The following is a 24,745-nucleotide window of genomic DNA, read 5'->3' as shown; positions in this document are numbered from 1 at the left end:
TTAAAATTCATGAGTAGGGTAGCCACTTGAGTGTATTTTGAAAGAAACAGCCCTGATTTATGCGCATGCACACCCTTCCTATTTGATGCAATAGTTGTGTGTTTTGTGCTTGTGTATCCCAATCAGAATACAAAAGTTTTTGTAAGAAACGATCCTTGGCTTAATGCCAAGGGAAGTGCTTTCTTCAAAAGATTTTTATTCCTCCCCAGTTTATCCAGACAGTCTTGTATAAATACCACCACAGTATGTACCACAGTGCTTTAACCATTTTTTTTATTATCACAGTTGGCTGTAAAATATGCTGGAAAAGAATCTCTGTGAGGAGAAAGAAATTTTATTAATATTTAAAGAGCCAGTTCTGTAAAAAGACATCCACTCAGCAGCTAATATGATAGTTACAAAGAGATGAATAGTGATAACTTTAATCATCCCAGTATTCCAGTGAGTCGCTATAGTTTGGTTCACACCTGTCTATGTACTTTGCTTGACTGCTTATTTTTGAAAATGTATTTATTGAATTCATTATCTCTGTTGGCAAAAGATTTAGCTCTCTGGAGCACAAAGCATCCACTGCTATCATCATAGCACTGACTTATTGGCACTAAACAGACCCTATATACAGAATAGTCTTTGGTCTGACTCACACATGCAGGTTCATCTTTTGTTAACTTCTGAGTAGACCTGCTTAGGCGTGTTCCCTTATCTACATGTTTAGCTCTCTCCTGTTAATATCAAAGGACCTGTGAAGTCCTTATCTTTGGCTGAACGGGGCCTGACAACTGCAAAATGAAGACAAGCTGTAGCCTTGCTCAAACTCGAAACAAGTGTGCAGTCCATACAGAAGTGGGTTTCCAAAAAGAGTGTCCATTTTAATGCAATATGTGTAATTTTAACATTTTAAATTATTGTTATAAACCTCTAGATTTTTTTTTTAAGTTCTCATTTGCAGCAGATAATTATAGTGAAGGATTACCCTGGTATCACACCATATGCAGCAGATAGGATAGTTATCAGAGTGCATTTTAAAGCTGGCCCCAGAAGCAAGATAACATAATTAGTGTGTTCTTGAAATGGAGTGTTAAAATGGAAACATTTAAATTGGCAAAACTATTATGTTGGGCTCATGTTATTAATCTTCAAGAAGGATGGCAAAGGGATTTAATGAGTTTTAAATGTGAGACTAAGATTGATTACTCTTCCTCTTTTTAATACTCAGTGCAGAGAAGCATGCATGGTGGTTGATGTGTGCAAATACCATGCAAAGTTCAGGTGGCAGATGAAAAAGGAGACAGGTCTGCTGATACTTAACTTTTCCCCTTATTGCATGTTCCTTTTAATTGCTATTTCCTGAAAGCCCAAATGAAGGAAACCTGCATGCCAGCAGAAATACCAGTTTGCACCATCACTTAAAGGTAGCACTGATCAAAGTATCTGACGAAGGAAACTTTGATTCCTGAAAGCTCATACCCGGAAACTCTTGTTGGTCTCTGGACTCAAATCTATTGCAGACCAACATAGGTGCACACTGAAATTAAATTGAGCACTCTGATGGCTTCGCCTCTGAGCCTTTTGCTAGTTGACCAAGATTTGTTTTTCTGCTTACCCCTCTAAAAAAAGTGCATTTTTTAGTCGGAAAACTGTGAGGTAGTACTAGATATTACAGTAACTACAAATATCAATCTCAAATGGTTTGGAGTCTCATTAATAAACTCCCAGCAAATTCTCAGCCCCCACCCTCAAGCCAGCTTCCTCCTGGCTGTGCGGCTCAAATGACAGACAGTTGTCCAATTAACACTAGTTCATCGTTCAGTTTTACCTCTCTCCCAGACGTTGGTGGGGCTATCAGGGTTGGTTGGTTTTTTACAACGTCCGCATGAATATTTAAATATTCATTCATTAATTTAGTACTGTATAACTTTGAAAATGAAACCCTTTATTTAAAAGAATACAAAACTGCTCTGGAATTTGGGTGGAGGTGTCTTGGTAGCCGTGTGAGGGGTAGCCAGTCAATTACTGCTGTGTGGAAATATGCAAGAAATATCCAAGAAAGTACAGAGTGTATTTCTCTCACCCTTGAGAAATCAGCCCCACATAGGTGGACTCTTTAAAAAAGCCTTCCACGTCAGAAATCATGACTGACTGTTTGATTGATTGACTGATTGATTTACTTCATTTATAACCTGCCTTTTTCCCCATTAGGGATGCAGACTGGCACACATCATTCTCCTTTCCTCCGTTTTATCTTTGCAACAACCCTTTGAGGTAGGTTAGGCTGCAAATGTGTGACTGGCCCAAAGTCACCCAGCAAGCTTTCATGGCAGTGTGGGGAATTGAACCTGGGCCTCCCAGATCCTAATCTGAAACGCTAACCACTGCATAACACTGTCCTTCATGGGGAGGTTGCTGTTGAACGGAAGCACACAGTTGGGCCTGGGTGAGTCATAGGTAGATAGATAGATAGATAGATAGATAGATAGATAGATAGATAGATAGATAGATAGATAGATAGATAGATAGATAGATAGATAATTTATTTGCGGCACTTAGCCAGTCAAAACATGATAAAACGGAAAGCATGGACTAATAGATTCTTACAATCAATGAATTACAGTCTGAGTCTTAAAACATTTTTAAAACATTTTAAAAAAGAATTACAGCTGGGACACGTCTGTCAATTGTGCTGTTCTAAGGCAACGAATTTTCATTTCTGCTAAACAGTTTCGCAACCTGAAGAGTGGTCAAAGGATTACCCCCTTGTAGGAGCATCTCAAACCTTTCACCTGCTCTGTCAGGTCTCAGTCTCGATAAGAGGGGCTCAATAAACTTTGAACGGAGTAATGTATAGAAATTGCAGTTCAGGAGGGCATGCTGAACAGTTTCTAAGTCCCCTGATTTGCAGGGGCAGAATCTCTCTTCCCAGGGCGTCTTCTTATATTTCCCCTCAAGAAAAAGAAGATGGTAAGGCTGCACATCTGGCCAGGGTAAAGGCCCTTCTATAATTATTTATCTCTAAATAGTGGAGATAGGCTGCTGGTGCTAGGATGTATTTAGTATGGAGGGGTGCAGTGAATAGAGGCGCCCTTGCTAGATCTGTTTGTCTCTCGATGTCTTTGATCCTTTGGGATATAATTAACTTAGCTTGTTCCCACCCTAACTGAAGTAAAGCTGGGGGTGTAAAACCCAAGTTGTTTAATTTGACATCTATGGCTATCACCCATCTGGATCAGAGAGATCGAGGACAGGACAATCCTTGCCTCCACCTTCATCGTGCCAGTTTCTAAACGTATCAGAGCATTTGGCAATTGCAGGGCAGCTCTAAGGAACTTAGATTGCATACGTTCAATGGGAGTAAGACAAGAGGGTGAAGAGTCGAGTTGTGTTCCATATAGCATTTGTGCTAGGGTTTTCGCCTGATAAAGTTTGAGTGCTGCTGGAATGTAATGTGCCCCTTTGGTCCGGAGGAAATTGATTATCAAACTGGCTGACCTTTCCCCCAAATTGGCTACATGAGTATTATGGGCCAGATCCAGATGCCTGGATTGTCGTTCCGAGATATTTATATTGGGTGACCTGTTCCAGCCTGTGGCCATTAATGCTCCACCTCCTATATTTAGGACGTCTACCAAAGGCCATGACTTTTGTTTTATCATAGTTGATCATCAGGCGTTCTTTCTCACAAAACGTTGCCACTCTCATAAGCGCCCTCCTAAGATCAACCGGGGTTCTTGAAAGAATTACCGCATCATCGGCGTAGAGCAGTATATGAATATGCCTGTCCACCAGTTTAGGGGATGCAAATCTGGTGCTTTCAATGTGTCAACTAGATTATTTATATAGTAGGCAAAAATCTGGGGGGCGAGAAGACAGCCCTGCCTAACACCTCTATAGGTGTTTATGGGGGCAGTAAGATGTCCTCCTCTATTACACCTGACTCTCAGTGCTGTATGTTCGTGCAGGGCTCTCAGCAACATCAGGAGCCTTTTGTCTATGTTTGTGGCTTTAAGCTTGTCCCAAAATAAAGGTCTGGAGATCGAATCGAATGCTGCCTTGAAATCAATGAATGCCGCATATAAGGAGGAATTTCCCTTATTAGAGTATTTCTCTGCAAGGTGTTGAAGGACAAGGCAGTGCTCTATTGTAGCTCTCCCTTCCCTAAAGCCTGCCTGTTCTGTTGCCAAAATATCCTCTTGGGTCAGCCAGAGAGTTAATTTGTCTAGCAAGTGTCTTGAATATAGTTTGCTAACAACGCTTAGGAGACTAATAGGCCTATAGTTGGACGGGTCCTTCCTACTACCTTTTTATAGAATGGGATAACTATTGTCAGCCCCCAATCTTTAGGGACTCTTCCAGTAGAGTCTATAAATGTAAACAATGCTGCTAGAAAGGGCCCCCACCAATCTATATTCTCCTTAAGCAGCTCAGGGGGTGAATTCCCAGCTCAGTCACTTGTTCAGTGGGTAATAGTATCATGTAGTTTCAGTGTCTTTGTAGAATATGTTATATCTAAAGGTCAAAAGTATTTATTACAGTCCATGACCAGCAAATACAGCAAAAATACAAAAAAAATGGCACAATTAAAAATAATCATGGTATACATCAACCATGAATACAATATGTTATATCTAGTATTCCATATTTGTACGTCTGTCTGTTCCTCAACCTGTTTCCCGCCCAGACAAGAGAAGCTTCTAGGGAAAGAGAGAGGTCTGCTTGGATTCGATTTGAACTGATCCTCCAGATGCCTCCTTTCTGCACAAGCGAAGATAAGAAAGCCATAAGAAAGAGATAAGAAAGCCATAGCATGGCGACCTGCACACTTGCCTTTGTCAGGAGGGCAGCCAAATGTACTAATATTGCTCCTTCTCACCTCATTTGCATGATTGTAAACCCCCCTCCCCTAACAGATATGTAGCTGCTAAGTATTCCATCCTGCTAAATAGAAAGGTAGCCCAGCAATTAAGTGGCAGCCTAGCCACCTCATTGGCGAGGTTATTGAAGCCTCTAGCCAGTCGTCCATGCAATGCACCACTGAGACACAGAGAGCTGTGTGGCAGCATCAAAAGTAAACTATAATAGTAAGAAATGTGTCTTTAAAATATGCAAGGAATTCAGGGGGAAGGCACTGGGGCAGTGTGGGCATCCATGCCAGCAGCAACCACTGGGCAAAGGTATGAAAAAGGATTAAGGAAATGTTAGCATCTGCAGGCTGCTCTCACGGCATGCATCTGAGTAATGCAGAGGAACAATGGAAAACATTTTCTAGGGATTTGACCCATTCTTTTGATGAGCATATTGTTATTATCTATTAATGCCTGAACTTGCTGTGTTGTTTCCTTTATTGATACATTTATGTGCATCAATAAATGTGAGGAATGGATTGAGTTAAGGGTACATTAGATTCACTGAGACCCCAGTGTGCGAGGAACAAGCAAAAGAGCAGTCCTCTGCAAATATTCAGGCCTGTTTCTTTTTTCCAATACCAGCTGGACAATAAAAGGCACGCAGCAGCAGGTGGCATCCAAAGTACATGTGCTTCAGTATGATAAATATAGTGCACCACCCCATGGTTTTGCAGAGGAAATTAGGGGGGAATGTGGACCTCTGAAGTTAGAGCTTTAAATGATTTATTCACAATGTCGCAGACTTTAAAATGTGCAAAAAGTCATCTTCTCTTTACAGCATAAACATGATAAATGTGGGCTCAGATCTCTTGTCATGTTTTGAACCAGTCTTTTCATTAAGTAGTTATTCATCTAAGTGGACTATGCGGAACCAAAAAAAAGGATTCGGCTGCGATTGCAGTGATAGATGTGGATACATCAGTCTGTTTGTATAAAGATCAGAATGCAGCACACAGAAAAGCTGTGGGGAAGGCAGGCAGGAGCCGCAAAGCAGGAGGCTTTAGGGAGACGCAGAGATGGAATGTAAGAGAGGCCCAAAGGAAATCTTTGAACCCAATTCGAAAAATGCTTCCCTAGGAAGCTTGCAGGAACTATCATACCTTTGTGTGGGAACAATCCAATTTCAATTACATTTTAATCACAAATGATGATTCTCTGGATATCTTGTGATGCAAAAGATAATAGAATTGTGTTACTTCAATCTTCACCCCCCCCACTCAACCCATTTTGTTATCTTAATCCATAACCTGCTGTATGAATAGAAATACACTCGCAACTGTGAACAAGTTTAAATAGGTCAAACCAAACAGTGCATGTTGTTCTAGACAATACATTGTTAAGTCACTTGGGAACACTCTAGCACTTCCCAAAGCAAATGTGTGTGGAGCATGGCCCTCAGGACTGGGCTTTTCCTTACTGGCATTAGAGCACTGAGCAATTAAACTTATATTTAATTGAATAAAGGCATGTTTTGCATTCTGATAGGACATTCAGTACCATGCAATAATAGCAATAATACAGATCTTCCCTTGTGGATCAGAACCAGAAGATGAAATGATATATAACAACTTCATGCCATCTTAATTATATAACATAAAAGCTTGTATGAATTTATCATTGGCTTCAGTAGACATCATTATATCGGTGTGGGGAAATGTAATTGTGCCTTTTCACGCCCATTAATTGAGTAATAGGATTACCACATCTGCATGTGTATGGGATTTTCTAACTTCTTATTCATCTTGAAGTAGTTCCCGGTCTGTATGATTAACAGTGAATATTGTAATTGTCATGAAGGACAGGCCGATACATAGGTAGGTGTATGTATTTGTCCAGATTTTAGAAATGCAGGGGCTTAGAGAAGATGAAGAGGGCAGAATTATATACAGGATTATAAAGCCTTTGAGCTGTAATGAGGCATCTCATATCTGCAGTACCACATTTTACTGAAAACCTGCATTCTGTTGAATGTGTTATCTTTCTGCACTATATCCAAAGAACACCAAATGCCCTTCAATGCCTTATGAGGCAATGATTTTCAAATCTTCCTCTGTCTCACCCACACTATACAAATAGGAGTTTATTACAGCTGAGACATTTGAACTTCGCAGCAGAGGGTGTGTCTTCATTTGCTTGCTTTGGTTCAAATAATAAGGAAGAGAGAATCTATCACGAACAGTATCAATGTGATTCTTAGTGAATGGCAGATGTACTCTTTATGGTGGGTGGATGTAGCTCACGCTGCTCAGCATAGTTTGAAGCCTTCCTCCAGCCTAAGGAGCTTTTCATCCAACTTGAGCAGCTCAAAAAAGATAGCTTCAAACTTTGTTGAGCATTGTGGGTTGGATCCACCTTGTTATTCAATTTATGAATAGCCCAACCGCTATTAATTAGAAATGGTATACCAGGTACACAGTTCACCTTTTGTAAAGACACACTCCTTCCAATTGAGAGAGTGACTTCCTGTCTTTTACGTATGATGGTTAAACATCAGTTTGACAATGCTGGCTGGAACCACAGAAAGATACTTTTGAGAATCTTGAGTCATGGTCTTCTGAGTTCAGAGGCAGTATGAAGTACTGGGAATAAATAAAGGGGGATTTTTTTCTATCACTCCACTCCTCCACATGAAGCCATCTGGGTGACCATGGACTAGTCACAGTTCTCTCTTAAACCTCTTAGCCTCATTTACCGTATTTTTCGCTTCATAAGACGCACTTTTTTCCTCCTCAAAAGTGAGGGGAAATGTCGGTGCGTCTTATGAAGCGAAGGTGCGGACCCCCGCCCCTCCCCCCAGCCGCTGGGCGCACCCGAATGCAAGCCGGCGTTCCGCCGGGACAGGCAGCTGGGAGGCGGGGTATTTAAACTGCTCTGCGCTGCCTGCCTAGGCAGCGCAGAGTAGTTTAACCTCCCCCGCTTCCCGTTCCTGAGTAGACCGAGAGGGGGGGGGTTCTAATTGAGCATAAGGCAGCTTAACAAGGAGGGGCCCGTGGCTCAGTGGCAGAGCCTGTGCTTGGGCATAGCAGGAGGCCCCCAGTTCAGTCCCCGCGGGGCGCCTCCGCTCCCACCCGCCCCTCGCCCCGGCGAGCTCGGCGCTGCCCGGCCTCTGCCTCCCCACCCCCCACCCCCACTCACTGCACGGAGATCAGGCGGAGAGCGAGGCCGGGTCCCGCCGCCGGGACGATCCGCGGCCCCTCCCTCCTTCCCTTCCGCTCGCCCGGCCTCCGTGCAGTGGGGATCGCCGAGGGGGAAGTGGGAGAGGGAAGAAAGGAAGGCCGGGGGGTCGGGGCGAGCGGAAAGGAAGGAGGGAGGGCCCGCGGATCGTCCCGGCGGCGGGACCCGGCCTCGCTCTTTGCCCGCCCCGCCTGGTCTCCGTGCAGTGAGTGGGGGTGGGGGGGGAGGCAGAGGCCGGGCAGCGCCGAGCTCGCCGGGGCCAGGGGCGAGTGGGGGGGGAGGCCCCCAGTTCAGTCCTCACGGGGCGCCTGCGCCCCCTCCCGCCCCTGGCCCCGGCGAGCTCGGCGCTGCCCGGCCTCTGCCTCCCCCCCCACCCCCACTCACTGCACGGAGACCAGGCGGGGCGGGCAAAGAGCGAGGCCGGGTCCCGCCGCCGGGACGATCCGCGGGCCCTCCCTCCTTCCTTTCCGCTCGCCCCGACCCCCCGGCCTTCCTTTCTTCCCTCTCCCACTTCCCCCTCGGCGATCCCCACTGCACGGAGGCCGGGCGAGCGGAAGGGAAGGAGGGAGGGGCCGCGGATCGTCCCGGCGGCGGGACCCGGCCTCGCTCTCCGCCTGATCTCCGTGCAGTGAGTGGGGGTGGGGGGTGGGGAGGCAGAGGCCGGGCAGCGCCGAGCTCGCCGGGGCGAGGGGCGGGTGGGAGCGGAGGCGCCCCGCGGGGACTGAACTGGGGGCCTCCTGCTATGCCCAAGCACAGGCTCTGCCACTGAGCCACGGGCCCCTCCTTGTTAAGCTGCCTTATGCTCAATTAGAACCCCCCCCCCTCGGTCCATCTACCCAGACCGGCAGCAGCTCTCTAGGGTCTCAGGCAGGGGTCTTTCCCATCACCTACCTGCCCAGTCCTTTAACTGGAGATGCCGCTGGGGATTGAACCTGGGACCTCCTGCATGCCCAGCAGAGGCTCCACCACTGAGCTCACAGCCCCCTCCCCATGGCTCTCCAGGGTCTCAGGCAGGGGCCTTTCCCATCACCTACTTGCCCAGTCCCTTTAACTGGACATGCCACTGGGGGTTGAACCTGGGACCTCCTGCATGCCAAGCAGAGGCTCTGCCGCTGAGCTCACAGCCCCCTCCCCATGGCTCTCCAGGGTCTCAGGCAGAAAGGGTCTTTCCCATCACCTACCTGCCCAGTCCCTTTAACTGGAGATGCCGCTGGGGATTGAACCTGGGACCTCCTGCATGCCCAGCAGAGGCTCCACCACTGAGCTCACAGCCCCCTCCCCATGGCTCTCCAGGGTCTCAGGCAGGGGTCTTTCCCATCACCTACCTGCCCGGTCCCTTTAACTGGAGATGCCGCTGGGGATTGAACTTGGGACCTACTGCATGCTGAGCAGAGGCTCCGCCACTAAGCTCACAGCCTCCTCCAAAATACACATGAACACATGAAGCTGCTTTCTAATGAATCAGACCCCCCCAATTCAGTATTGTCTACTCAAACTGGCAGCAGCTCTCCAGGGTCTCAGGCAGGGGCTCTTTCACATCACCTACCTGCCCGGGCTCTTTAACTGGAGATGCCGGAGATTGAACCTGGGGCCTTTCAAGACCCCCCCCCCCCCGCCCGACTTCCAGGGAGTCCCTAGAAGTCGGGCGGGTCCCTGCCCAACAGCTGAGCCTTGGACCAGGAAGGGGGGAAGGTAAAACTGTTCTGTGCTGCCTAGGCAGGCAGCGCAGAGCAGTTTAAAGACCCCCGCCCGGCTTCTAGGGACTCCCTGGAAACCGGACGGGGGTCTTTATTTGGCAGAATATTTTTTCTTGTTTTCCTACTCTAAAAACTAGGTGCGTCTTATGGTCAGGTGCGTCTTATGGAGCGAAAAATACGGTACCTCACAAAGTGTCTGTTGTGGGGAGAGGAAGGACAGGAGATTGTAAGCAGTTTGATTCTCCTTAAAAGGTAGAGAAAGTCAGCATATAAAAATGAGCTCTTCTTCTTCTTCTTCGTCTCCTCCTCCTCCTCCTCCTCCTCTTGATAGTAATTGAAAATGTAAATTTTCCATGCTGTATTGGATATGGAATGCTGGACTAGTTGCAATTTTGGGCTTATCAGTTCCTATGTTGGTATTTGCGTTCTTTGCTCAGGCCAACTGGCTATGTTATGCATCTTTTCCTCCTTCATGGAAGGATTTCTGTCTTTATGCTTAGAGAGCTGATCAACTGGCTAGTTGTATCCACATTACTTGACAGTTTGACCCCATTCAAGTCTTCCCTGGAGTCCATAATCTGCTGACAGGGCTGCTGGCCTGTATTTTGAACTGTATTGTGGTTATCATCTGCTAGCAAAGGCGCCTGCTGAGGTCACTTATGTCCTGTAATCACAAACTCATGTTGTAAACTATTTTTGTATGATTAGTTTGTCGGTGTTTTATAGTTGTTCCAAATGGTTAACTGCTCTTTTGAATACCATTGACACAGTTCTATCCTTTTTTTGTTTGTAAGCAACAAAACCATCAGTTCATTACATTTGTCCTGGTTGCATGTCTACAAACGTATGCCTTTTATGCAGGGATGTTTCCCTGCGATCACCCCTGCTGACTGCTTCGGGGCTTCCTTTTGATTATGCATGAGTTTTCTGCCCGTCAGAGGTTGCCTCGCTCTCCCCGCACATTTTGCCCATGTTTTCCAGATGATGTTTTAGCCAGAATCTGGAAAATGCAAGCAAAACATGTGGGTAAAGTGAGGCGACCTCTGATGGGCAGAAAAAGCATGCATAATCAAAAGGAATCCCCAAAGCCGTTGGAAAAGGTGACCACGGGGAAACGTCCCTGCATAAAAGGCCTTAATGTTTTATGCAAATGAACTCCCTTGAACATTTGAAATGCACTATATAAATTCTGTTATTGTTGCCTGATTATTATTTTGCACAGAATGTGCTGAACAGAAAAGTTCAAGAGGATGTTTTTTATCGGGATTAGAATTACAGTATAATGGAACAGTCTAGAAAAGGGCCTTTATAAGGGACTGGGATTATAGTCTATTGCAATCTTTATTGTGTGTATCATCATGCTTCTACGGCACTGGATTCTACCTTTGTAATCCACTCTGTATGCTTTGTATGGTATGATAGGATTTAGATGGTTCTGTGTTCGCATCATTCTCTGATTCTGTAATCCTAATCCTATTGCATTCCTTATTGGATGTCATATGCAGCCTGATTAAATTGTTGTTATGCTTTTGTTATCCACCTTAAAGTGGATTATAAATTAAGTAAGTAAGAAATGAATAAGAATGTTATGATGTTTTACCATATTTTGCATAACCAGTTAACTGGTTAATTGACTGACAGCGCCGTTCTAAGTAGAATCACACCCTTCTAAACCCATTGACTTCAATGGATTTAGAAAGCTGTATCTATGCCAACTCTTCCTATTGGTAGCTTCTTTTTTCTTTGGTTGTAGCATTTCTTGGCAAATCTCAAATCCTGTGCCAGGGATCACTCAGTTTATATACAGTCTTTTCCTAAACAGGTTCTGAGCCACCTCAGCACTGTTTTCTTCTATCTGAGAGCAATCCTAAGGAAGTCTATTCTACTCAATGCTGTTCTATGGGGCTTACTCCCAGGAAGGGGTCCATAGGATGGCACTATCTATCTCATGACATACGTAGATGGCAAGCCCTAATAGGCTTGTCTCCATCTTGTCCATTACAGATTGAGTATTCCTTATCCAGACTGCTTGGGACCAAAAGTGGTCTGTATTTTTGGATCTTTACATCTTTTGGAATTTTTGCATATCCATAATGAGATATCTTGGGGATGGGACCAAAGCCTAAACACAAAATTCATTTATGTTATGTATATATAACATAATAACGTAATATATATATTATACACATAGCCTGAATGTAATTTTAAACAATACTTTTAATAATTTTGTGTACGTTGAACCGTCAATGCGCTGCTGAGGGCCTATGAGTAAGGCCCATACGCCGGCTCAAAAGGTCTGATTTTCGGATCAGTCCGGATATCAGATGTCCAGATAAGGGATACTCAACCTGTACTATTGTCCTGAAGCTATGAAGCAAAAGTGCTTTAGTCAATAAGAATATTTTTGGAAGATAAATGCAAAAGGAGGATGTGGCTTCTTGTATCTTTGATATCTGTGTAATAGCTTAACAAGGATGCAAAAAATACAGCAGCAGTGTGTCAAGAGAAATGGTCACCTCTGTAGCAGTCAACTTGACAGTTTATAAACGTCAGCCTTTTGGCCATGTCATGAATTTAAAGCAATTGCCTGTTTCCTGATGTGTCAAAGTTCCACATCAAACGTTCACAAACTCTTCTGTTGTTCACAAACTTTTTTACTGTAAGATGAAGAGCTTGAGATCACACCTTTGCATTTCAAAGCCTTAACTGCTCTCAGCGATGTCAGTTGGGAGGGGAGAATCTTGCTCCTCTTTAAGACTCATCTTTTGGATCGTTCTTGCTCGGCTTATACTGGTCAGGGGATCAGTGGTCCAGTTTCCTATAAAGTTAACCTATAGCCATCTGGCACAGGTTTTTCCAAGCATGGTGCAGTAACACCATCAGGACCAGTAATGGGCCAGGTACCATCTTGCATAGTCTCCTACACACTTTTTTGCTACTTACAGTGATCTGAAGACGTTGTACCCTGCTTGCCTTCATGTATATTAGTGTATGTTATGAAGCCGGATTTTGTTATTTTATTGTACCAGTGTGTCCTTTGCCTTATGCTTAAGCCTGAACCTTTTCTTTAATCTTTTCAATAAAGCCTGTTGCTTTTATTGGTGTGTTTTACTGCATGTGTGAGAGTCCAAAACCAGTTTCAGTCAAACTATCAGAAGGAGATTTATTCTGGGGTCCCAGGTTTGGGGACAGGGGAATGAAATCATCCTTGCAAGAATGTGGTGGGTCAGAAACCCCCATCTTTGACACAGTGTTACTTTTCCTTTGCATCTTCTTATCCACCAGAAGGATATGCCGCATTTCAGACATCAGAATCTTTTGGAACCCAGAACTCTTTGAACTGGAAATTATAGCATGGGGCCTCATTATTTTTTAGAAATGTATATTTGCAACCTTCTCCATCTTTCTTTTTGGCTATCTCTTTTTTTCTCCTTTTTGTCCATTTCTCTCTCTTGCTCCATGTTTTTCTTCAAACAAAATGAAAAATGGTTGGAGCATCACGGCTCAGCCCATACGACCAGGCCTTGACAAACTGGTGAGTCAAACCACCAGCTAAAGACCAGGGCTGTAAATATTTTGTTGTGGCAGTTGCTGTTCTTATTATCTGACAATATTTAATTATTATTATTATTTGCTGCAGAAGTTGGATCTGGACATGAAGCTGCCTTATACTGAATCATGCCATCTAGGTCGATCAAAGTCAGTATTGTCTACTCAGACCAGCAGCGGCTCTCCAGGGTCTCAGGCAGAGGTCTTTCACATCACCTACTTGCCTTGCCCCTTTATCAGGATATGCCGGGGATTGAACCTGGGACCTTCATGCCAAGCAGATGCTCTACCACTGAGCCACGGCCCCTCCCATAGGGGGTAAGAAATTCTGTAAGGTCAGAACCTTACCAAAAAAGAAGACTGTGCCATTGAGTCACAACAAAGTGATGGCAACCCCGTCCGTGGCACGAACCAGGCAGGAGAGGAGCCTTCCTCCACCTAGCAGCCCCGGGCTTCCCTGGAAAGGTCCCATCCAACTACTGACTGTGGCCAATCCTTCTTAGCTTCTGAGATTTGATGTATTGAGGCTAAGCTCGGCTATTCAGGTTGCTCAGAACATCATTAGAAAAGACTGTTTGTTTGTTTGTTTGTTTGTTTCATATATACTCTGTCTTTCGTCCCACTGGTGACCCAAATAATATGTTAATGCTAAGTAAAAGATGCTTTCAGATACATAAGTGACAAAGGAAGATGAATTTAGCTGTGAGACATTGGAAGGCTAATTTATTCAGCACCTCTGTTCAGCCCTCGTGTCTTACTCACAGTGGTCATTTATGCATAGTCGCTTTACCTTCCTTTATTCCCTGTTTCAGACAGGATCCAATTTTTCAGTATGCATGTTACCTTATTCCTTGGAAGCTCAACGCTGTTTCGACGCAAAACGAACCCGGCTTTTCCCATTCCACTTCTGGCCCAAATTAAACCGTTCATCCTGGCTCATTCCGGAGTCACAGAGCGTGCATACTCTGTTCTCGGGTAGAGCTTCGCCCCACCCTTTTCCAAACCCCTCTTCAAGGCAGCATGCAGATAGCCAAACAGGGGAAGCACAGAAGATTGATTTCTCTCACAGCCAATCATGAAGCAGTGTGCAGGGATTCAAGTGCTTTCTGCTACCTGCTACCGCAAACTCTTTCTGAGCAAAAGAAAGGCTTTTTAAAAATGAGGCTTGGATTTCTCCACCTCCCCCTCTTTCAGATCGCTCCCTTTTTTTGTTGTTGTTCTTAAAATGCTTTTTTATGCAGCAGTTGGGACTGGGGGGAAGGAGATCTCCTCTCAGGGTGAGTACTGCGAAGTCAGCCAATTACAGAGCAGCATTTAAAGGAGTGGGACTTGATTTGAACTTGGGAGACTGCTTTTCTGTATCCATGCCTCCATTCGCACACATTTTCGTCCGTGATCATTCCAGCCAATGCATACAGGTGTTTTATGCACGGTCGGTTTAGCCTCCTTCATCCCCTGTTCAAGCCAAGTTTTTGAAAATGCACGTTACCTCATTTCTTTTCGGTTCAACCCCGTTTCAACCTTAAATGAACTCAGCTTTTCCCATTCCTCTTCTTGCCCGAGTCAAACCGTGTTTCCTGGCTCATACCAGATTCAAAGAGCGAGCATACACATTCCTTGCGTTGAGCTTCCTTCCCCCCCTTTCCAAACCCCTCTTCTGTTCTGTTTGCTGATAGCCATAAAGGGGAAGCAGCGAAGATTGGCTTCTCTCACAGCCAATCAGAAGAAGTGTGCAAAGAGGCAGGGATTCAAGTGCTTCCTGCTACCTAGGAGCTCTTTCTGAGAGAAAGAAAGGCTTTTTTAAAACGAGGCTTAGATTCCCCCCCCCCTTCTTTCAAATGGCTCCATTTTTTATTTTTTTGTTCTTAAAATGCTTTTTTATGCGGCAGTTGGGTCTGGGGGGAAGGAAACGTTCTCTTACGAGGTGAGCCAATCACAGATCAGCAATTAAAGGGGTGGGACTTGATTTGAACTTTTCTGTATTCATGCCTGCGATTTGCACACAGTTTATTCCCTGATCATTCAAGCCAATGCATAGTTTTCCCCAACCCGGGTTACTTTGATCCTGGCTGAAATGGGGAATAAAGAAGGGTAAAGTGAGCATGCATAAAACCTTACAGTTTCCCACAACCCGTGTTACTTTGATCCTGGCTGAAACGGGGAATAAAGGAGGTTAAAGCAACCATGCGTAAATGACCATAGAAACAAGGTGAACCTTGGAAAATGTCACTGGCTGTATCCACTGATCTCTCAGAGAATCCGTCAACAAACAATCAAAGAAAACATGAGATGACATTTCAGTTGTTCCAGACATGCAAGCACACAGTCTGTCTGAGTAGGGTACCCCTGAGAATTCACCCACCAAAACAGCAGAGGAGAAATCATTTAGCCCGGCAAAAAGAAAAGCCCTTCAATATTTGGGGCAGTCAGTTGATGAAAAGAAGATGGAAGGGTAAGAGGAGACATGATACCAAAAAAACAGCACAGAACATACTCTATGAGCCGGCAGACTGTCTAATGCATTCAGTGTTCTGTCTGAAGAAGAAGAGTTGGTTTTTATATGCCGATTTTGTCTACCTTTTAAGGAGAATCAAACTAACTTACAATCTCCTTCCCTTCCTCTCCCCACACCAGATACCTTGTGAGGTAGGTGGAGCTGAGAGAGTTCAGAGAGAACTGTGACTAGCCCAAGGTCACCCAACTGGCTTCATGAGGAGGAGTGGGGAAACCTACCCAGTTCACCAGATTAGAGACCACCGCTCATGTGGTGGAGTGGGGCATTGAACCCGGTTCTCCAGTTTAGAGGCCACCGCTCTTAACCACTACACCACGCTAGTGTTGTGGTTAAGTCCAGCAGCCCGTGGGCCAATAGACAGAAGGAATGAAGGGGGCAGCCCTTCAAAATAAAGTTTGAATTCAAGATGTGACTGGCAATGCAAAACGTATCTGACCATAAAAGATCTGACTGTAAAAGAGAAAGAAAACTGCTAATATCCTCAGAAGACAAGTCCTTCAAGTAAGAGTGAAAAGCCAGCTTCCACGTGTGGCATTCCACTGATCCCCAGCTCAGTTCCAGAGAACCACAAAGGCAATACAAGGAATGCCACTGATTTTTTTCTGAAGAAAAGCCTCTAAAGGTCAGTCAACAGAACTGTCAACTTCCATAATCCAAATGGTCACACCATATAAAAGCTGAGACTGCAATTTATTCCTAAAGACTTGAATTGCTGCAGGGCCATACTGACCCCCCAGCAGAGGAGGAAAAAAGTGACAAGCAGCTGCCAAGGAACCCGGCCACTGAAAGCAGCACAAGCTCTTTGTGAGCTTTCTGCGAGAGAGAAGCTTGAAAAAGAATACCTACACAATGAAACTGGGACACCTGCTCAATTGGCTGATTATTCAGTTTCTAAGAGAGTTGTGTGGGCTGAAAATAGCTCAAAAAGACCATAACTTTACAGTTTTTTGCACAATGTATTATGAAGCCCTTGCCAGTGCAATAGTTCTGAAAGGCCTTGAGCAATCTACACAGACCCACTGGCCTAGACAGAAGGGCAGTGTTGTCTGCATGGAGCAACAACAGGATCTGACCGGTAGCTAGAACAGGGGCACAGGAATTCACCGCTGGTATGCTCCCTATGAGGCCATTAATATAGAGGTTGAACAGGAGAGGAGCCAATAGGCAACCCTGTCTGACACCCCTGTTGTTTGTCAGTTGCCTCTCAAGGCTTCAACGGACATGAACAGTAGGATAAATTCCTGAATTAAATACAATTGAAAGAGGATGCATACAAATTGGCCTACAGAAGCTCTCTGTGCAGCCATTACGTCCAAAGAACTACACAAAGCAAACCCTTTGGGTGGGCAATATACTTCTCTGCCAGGTGGAGAAGAACCAGGCAATGATCCAACGTCAAATGCCCTGTTCAGGATCTAGCCTGCTGTCTGCTCAAAACACCCTCTGTCACCGGCCGCAAAACCAGCTTCAAGGATAAATAAGAAGTGTGGCTGTTCCCAATGGAGAAGAGCAAGCTAACAAGGCAGTAGTCAGGTGCAGCACACCTGCATCTTTCCTTGTAGACGGGTACTGTGATCTCCTGCAGCCGGGGCTCTGGAATTACACCTGTGTAATCAATTGCACCAAAGCAGACAAACCACTCAGGAAAGGTTTTGAAAAATCTGCCAGCAAGAAAAGTCGCCCAGGGGCCTTACTAGCCTTGACACACTGTATTGAACCCCTGACTTCCTGCTCCATTACCGGAGGGGAGATCAGGGGCTGTGGCAAGAAGGGGAAGATCCTTCTGGGCTCAGGAGCAAAAAGTGATCCTTTGCTGTTAATATCACAATAGGTGCTCAGCTGTGAATGTTCTAGGATAATGGCAATTAGAGAGATGTTCTAATATAATAATAAAATGTTGGGTAGCAGCAAGTGCATTTACTTGATGCCATTTTAGCACTGGAACAGCAACTCCAGATTCAAGTATATCGCTTACCTTGAAAATTCAGCTTGCAAGCTCTTTTGTCTGTCCGTGGCCCTGCATAATATTGTACTGTACCTTTCAGAGTGTGTTCTGCCTTGCTTTCTGATATTTTACATGGTTTGGCTGTGATGGAGTTGCTTCTACATTTCTTTTGTAATTCTTGTTTGATTCCACATAGTCTTATTCTCCTTTTATTTTGGTTAACTGGACTAACCATAGTGCAAAATCTGTGTATTAAGTGAAATTTGGGATATATTCCTGTTCATAAGAATATAAGAAACACCCTGCTGGATCAGACCAAGGCCCATCAAATCCAGCAGTCTGTTCACACAGTGGCCAACCAGGTGCCTCTAGGAAGCCCACAAGCAAGATGACTGCAGCAGCACTGTCCTGCCTGGGTTCCACAGCACCTCATATTATAGGCATGCTCCTCTGATCCTGGAGAATTGGTATGCATCATGACTAGTATCCATTTTCTAGGCAATATTGATGCTTCTGGAACTCCCCTGCATCTATCAGCTGCATCACTACTCATGAGGTCTCTCCACACCAACAAAATGGATGTATTAAATGTGGGGGCTTTGGTTTTCAAGGCACATCTCAGCAGTTCTCATGGTAATCTCGTGTGCCCAGCATACAGCTTGGGAAAAACAAATGCAAGACTGTGTTACTCTCTGTTCATTTTACTTTCAGACAAGTAATACATATTAGCTTTGTCAGAGGAGCATGCCTATTATCTTTGGTGCTTTGCAACACAAGCAGGATAATGCTACTGCAGTTGTCTTATCTGTGGGCTTCCTAGAGGTGCCTGGTTGGCCACTGTGTGACCAGACTGCTGGACTTGATGGGCCTGGGTCAGATCCAGCAGGGTGTTTCTTATGTTCATTTGTCCCCTTTCAAAGCCCTAACTGACTAGGGAAAAATGAGGGCAAAGGGCAATATTTACTGGGATAGCCCAAAATTATAAGGAGACCTCTTTCCTGTTATTCTGGGATCCAATCCAGAATATGTTTGTGTCTATCTGAGTTAAAAAGTAAAGGGTGCCTTGATTTCTAACCCAGAAAAAGTATATCCTAGACATCAAAATATGGGAAATGTTTCTTTATAAAGTATCCCTATATCATCCAAATAGCTTTGTATCTGTGACCAGATGCAAGCAGAACTGCTAGATACTCATGTAGATGAGCACTTAGAATCATAGTCTCATAGAGTTGGAAGGTACCATAGAGGCCATCTAGTCCATCCCCCTGCTCAGTGCAGGATCAGCCTAGAGCATCCCTGACAAGTGCTTGTCCAGCCTCTGTTTAAAGACTGCCAGGGAGGGGGAGCTCACCACCTCCATAGGTAGCTGATTCCACTGATGAACAACTCTTACTGTAAAAAATATTTTCCTAATAACCAGCCCGTAGCTTTCTGCCCACAATTTAAACCCATTATTGTGAGTCCTATGATCCTCTGCTGCCAACAGGAACAGCTCCCTGCCCTCCTCTAAGTGACAGCCATTCACATACTTAAAGGGAGCAATCATGTCCCCCCTCAACCTCCTCTTCTCCAGACTAAACCTTCCCAAGTCCCTCGGCCTTTCCTTGTAGGGCTCAGTCATCCTCCTCACTCTCCTCTGCATTTCATCCACATCCTTTTTGGACTTTCTGCCCTCCACAAAGGAGACAGGATCATGGCCCAGGCGGTCCAAGCTGAAGTTCAACAGTTCAGAACCTTGCTGCATTTTGCACGCAAACAGACGAGTGGAAAATACTGGGGGATTCATTTTAGACTTATTTGAATCTTGAAGGCACCCTGCATATGGGTGGTTGGAGGCCACGGATCTGATTTCTTTGGCTTGGGCTGATGTGTGAAGTAATTTAAAAAAACTAGTCCTTACTAGAGTATATGGAAAAGTGTGTCACATCTGGGCTGAAATATTGCATAGGCAGCTATATTTAAAGGCTTTTTATATATTGGATACATTCTATGTGTCATTTTGTTTTAAATCAAAACAACAGAAAATAAAACTGCATGAACCCTTTGGTAGATCTGCAGGAAAACTTATTCTGGGTGATTTGCTACACACACACAGAGAGAGAGAGAGAGAATCTAGATGAAAGGTGTGACAGAAATAAACAGCTCTTATGGTGTTATTGGGCTTATGAGGGAAAGGCAGGGCATAAATGTTTTAATAAATAAATACCACCTTGAACCAACACGAAGGCAGGATATAAATATTTTAATTAATAAATAAATAGATAGATAGATTTTATTTTTTTATTTTATTTATTTATATCCCACCTTTTTCCCCATTGGGAACCCAAAGCAGCTGACATCGATCCCCTCTCCTCCGATTTATCCCCACAACAATCCTGTGAGGTAGGTTAGGCTGAGAGTGTGTGACTGGCCCAAGGTCACCCAGCAAGCTTCCATGGCAGAATGGTGGTTCGAACCTGGGTTTCCAGGATCCTAGTCCCGGTACTCTAACCACTGCACCACTCTGGTAAAAGGATGATGTATTCAGTGTAATATATAAGCCTTGCAGATAAGTTATTTGAATGATTGAAGATGGTCCTCTGGAAGTTCACAACTGGATTTACAAAGATACCAAACTTGGTTGACTTTCTGAGTCGATTGGATGTTGCTTTTCAAAAACTTCATTAAATTATTATTTTTTAAATCCAAGACTTGATCCAAGGATTAAGAGATAGGAATGATACATTTCAAATGCATTTCCTGTTGTTGTCGAAATGATTGGTATCTGAAAATTTTATTACAACTTCCTACATATATTATTATAGTGCTAATCTCCACACAAGAAGTTATTATACTCAAGGGACGCAGCATAATTGTTTTTAATTAGCCATCAAATGTTTCTTTTGTAAAAAAAAAAAAATGCAGGACACGTTTTTAAAGTTCTTTTTGCTATCTAAAGTTTATGAACGTTTTGTGTCGGCTCTCTCTTGTTATAATTTCCGTTGAACCGAAATTTTCTTCATTCTTACTGATTTCACTTTGGTGCATGCAGAGATTTTCTGGATCAAAGCCCCAACATGGTGCCTGTGTGTGCCATGGTGCCTACTGACGTCTTACGTGGTTCCCACCTAGTGTTTTCAGGAAGTGGCTCAGGGGTCAAGGTGAGGCTCTTGCCAGAACACCTTTGGACTGTCCTTTGCAGATCAGATTAACTTGCACATATTAAGACAACACTGCCTTGGCGGCAGCCGCCCCACCGTCCTATTTTGTTCTGTCTCTCACTCCTCTTTCCCAGCGTATCGTTCAACTTACCCCTCATCTTCCCTGCTCTTGGACTTTCTCTGGGTGTGTCTATGGCTCCGCCATTTGTTTGGATGCCATTTCGTGGTTGTCTGACACTCTGTTCCAAAGGTGTCTCCAGGCTCAAAAATGCTGGGGACCTCCTGCCCTTAAACAAAGTCCCGTCCCCATCCCAGATGCTTCCTTTTCAGTCACAGTGGGTCACATGACATCAAGAACCACTATTACTTACCTTAAAATGTGACCTTATATGCCAAGTCTGAGAAGTAAAAAAACCCCCACAATTAATTTAGATTGAGCCTTAGTACATCCTTTTCTTTTTTCTTTTATTCTCTTCAATCCTACTCCTATTACATTGTCCCATTGGTCGTTTTATGGTGTCTGATTGCACTGTTTATACCCTGTAATCCACCTTGAGTCTCAATGAGAATGGTTGGTGGACTATAAATAAATAAATGACAACATTATAACTAACAGCTTCTAGTAGAACTATTCTACTCCTAGGGTTGCGAAACCCTTGCTGGGGGTGGGGGTCACCCACTTTGAGCCCCTACTCCTGGCACTGTCCAACTGGCCAGTGGGGGTCTTCCCAGGCTTAAAATGAGGCCAAGGCCTCGATGTCGATGGCATGGTGACGTCACTTCTGGAAGGGACAGCCTCACATCAGCGACATTGAGGGAGACGCTCTGGTATTTGGGCAAAATTCTATGTTAAAAACAGCTTCTACCATAGAGTTTTTGCCCAAATACCTGAGTGTCTCTCTAGACATTGCTGACATGATGACATCACTTCCGGAAGTGATATTGGCATGTCGGTGCTGTCCTCTCTCCGTTGCCGGGGGGGGGGGGGGACATGGCAACCCTGTCCACTCTCTCTAAGACACTGAAAAATGTGTAGCCATCACTACATCAGTGAATTATTCACTGTATGAAAAAGTATTTTCTTTTGTCCGTTCTAGATCTATTGCTGATCAAATTAATTTGCAGTCTTATGTTCTTAGGTATTATGGGGGAATGGGAATATGGTTTAACAACTTGCACTAGACTTTGCATATGTTTATAAATCTCTACCATATCCACCCAGTCATCTCTTTGGTAAACTTGCATGGAAAGAGCTTGAATGGTAATTTTTGTTGCCCTTCTATGAGCCTCCCCCCCCCAACTGTACAGTTCTTTTATGAGACTGGGTGACCAGAGCTGTACACATTATTCCAAATGTGGTTGTAACCTAGATTGCATAAATGCCGTGTCTCCCCTGCAGATATTAAAAGATGACAGGGAGGATCATGTGGGAAGAAGTATGCCGCCGGTAAACTCAGTCGAGGCCATGAACAGCATTTTGACTTGTTCCCAGAACCTATTTGGCCTCATGTATGATCTGGCTTTCAAAATCATGTTCCAGGAGTTTTTAAGACTATTCTTTGTTGTGTTCAGTTATTAAAATGATGACAAAATAGTGTATTCAAGTGTGTGTTCTGAGACAAGTTAGAAAAAGATAAGAGGGAGGATGCTATTTTTCCTAGTTTTGATGATAGGCAAATGTTCCATTACATTACTGTAATGCCTACTATGTAGTATGCTTAACTGTTTTCAACACTGAATATAGTATCAAATATGGAAGCTGAAATATGAATTAAATTTTAATAATTTATCCAAGGTTCTGTTCTATATATTAAAATGCATTTAATATGTTTGTTTTTGCAGTTCAACTGAAGAACAGTTTCACTGGCAAACGCAAGGTACAGTATAATTTCAAAGAAATCTGCATTTAAAGTTTTCTCTCAGTAAAGACTATAATCTGCTGTTTTCAGTAGTAGGTTATCTTGATCTGTGCTGTACTATCCACTAAAATACTGAGGACCTTTCTGCATGATTGCTTCAGGATGGTCCAAGTACTTTTTTTGCTTGGTATCTCATTCACACACCATAAAGAAATAAGCAGGTTCCACAAAAGCCAGGCTATGCACTCTCCATCCACTGAGCAGCAAAACCAACTTACAAACACATAAATCCTAAAAGGAAATAATATTTATGAATAACTATTACATGCTAATTGGTTTGCAAAATTATGTGGTACGTTTGAGCAACTAGAGTGCGAATAAGCAGGAAAAGGGAGAATATATATAGATGTTCTGAAATGTACTGTTTGGTATGCCTTTCACAGACCTTTTTAGGATCTTTCTGCTGCCACTTTTTTATGTTGCCATTACTGTGATGCAACTTATAGGTCTAAGGTGGAACTAGGCTAACATTTCAGTATGGGGCTTGAAGGATTATTCTTAGCCTCTCTTCACAAGTCAGAACAGATCCCAAGCAAAGAAAAGCTGATTTAGATCTCATCACACCTCAAGTCAACAGCTGGCTTACTGGCACATTACCCAAACTTAGGGCAAAACTGAGACTATATCCGCATTTATGAAACATGCGTTGTGAGACAGCCATCTGTGCCAAGTACAAGACTGAGAAAAAAATCCCGCTCCTTTAGGGGCAGTTGTTGTGAATGGTTACAGTTGCAGATGTCACCAGATGTCCAAAACTAATTTCTGTCATTCTGCCCATGGTCATAATGAGAACCTTCAACCCTTAATTTGTGGTTTTATCTGATAAAGAATGACCCAAAAAATGGCCACAACAGTAGCAGCGGCACATTCGCAATGCTGTTGTCAACTGCCGTGAATCTGTGGGAAAGAACGGACAGGAATTCATATTTCTAGCTCAATTTTTAAAGCTTTGTTGTTGTATTAAGCTTGATTGCCAGTGACCTTTATGGTTATATTGATATTTCTTGTTTAATTTGATCTCATTTCTCAGTTGTGACTTGGGGTGGGGGGAGTTGGTTCCATGATTGCTATGATATTCTTTTCTATTCTGCTCATTCTATGCTTTTAGTAATCTATTAATTTTTTTTAAAAAAAAAATGGCAAACCACTGGAAATATTCTAGTTGATTTTCTAGTTTGATTTGTGGCTCATAAATCTCTATGGGCAACTGTTATTCTGGGTATAAAGGACCACTCTCTGAATCTAGAGGAAGAGAGCCCAGCTAATTCTGCTTTAAAGAAATAAATAAAAAAAGGTCTTGCCTCCGTTTTCTTCTGGAATTTTTTTGGATTGCAAAGAGCATTTCATAATCTGTTCTTACAGATGGCCAGAAGGACATAGAGGATGAGCTTACGACCGGTCTTGAACTGGTAGATTCTTGTATTAGATCCCTGCAAGAGTCGGGAATACTTGATCCACAGGACTATTCATCTAGCGAAAGTAAGTTTCTGAAGTATTTGCCTTTCTTTGTGTCTGTCCCTGAATTAAAACCCAGCCTATTCAGAGTACTTTATGCTTTTAAGATGAAAGGGTATCTGGCCATTATGCTCTTATTTAATCTTTCATCTCTGATGGCTGGCCATGTTCCCTAAGCAGTTGCCTCTTCACATCTGAGGATAACAATTCTCAAGCAGTTTTAGAGCCTTTTCACAATGCAGAGAAAAAAAGCAGCATGAGCTAATTGTACAAGTTTGTGGCTGTTGGGAGGAATGTGCAGGGAAGGGGAAAAATACAGGTATAAACATCAAACGTTTAGGAGGGGTTTTTTTTAATACCTGGATGCTTGGGCGTTTTCTCCTATCTTGAGACACTAATAAAGATGGACTGACTGAGACACCCTGCTGAGGTTGCTTCCCTCCCCAAACC

General features: G+C 43.8%; 1 protein-coding gene across 1 annotated transcript in view; it reads left to right on the top strand.

Moving 5' to 3' along the window:
- Positions 1-24,745, top strand: part of CTNND2 (catenin delta 2) — a 509,931-nt gene that overhangs the window by 141,178 nt on the left and 344,008 nt on the right. The window contains exons 3-4 of the mRNA XM_056854116.1: positions 22,764-22,798; positions 24,203-24,319. Coding sequence (XP_056710094.1) covers positions 22,764-22,798; positions 24,203-24,319 — 152 coding nt within the window. The remainder of the gene's footprint in view (positions 1-22,763; positions 22,799-24,202; positions 24,320-24,745) is intronic.

The sequence above is a fragment of the Euleptes europaea genome, chromosome 8 (assembly GCF_029931775.1).
Source record: "Euleptes europaea isolate rEulEur1 chromosome 8, rEulEur1.hap1, whole genome shotgun sequence".
In the NCBI taxonomy this organism is placed as follows: Eukaryota; Metazoa; Chordata; class Lepidosauria; order Squamata; family Sphaerodactylidae; genus Euleptes; species Euleptes europaea.
Note: the sequence above shows the minus strand (reverse complement) of the source record. Positions and strands in the feature narration are given on the sequence as shown.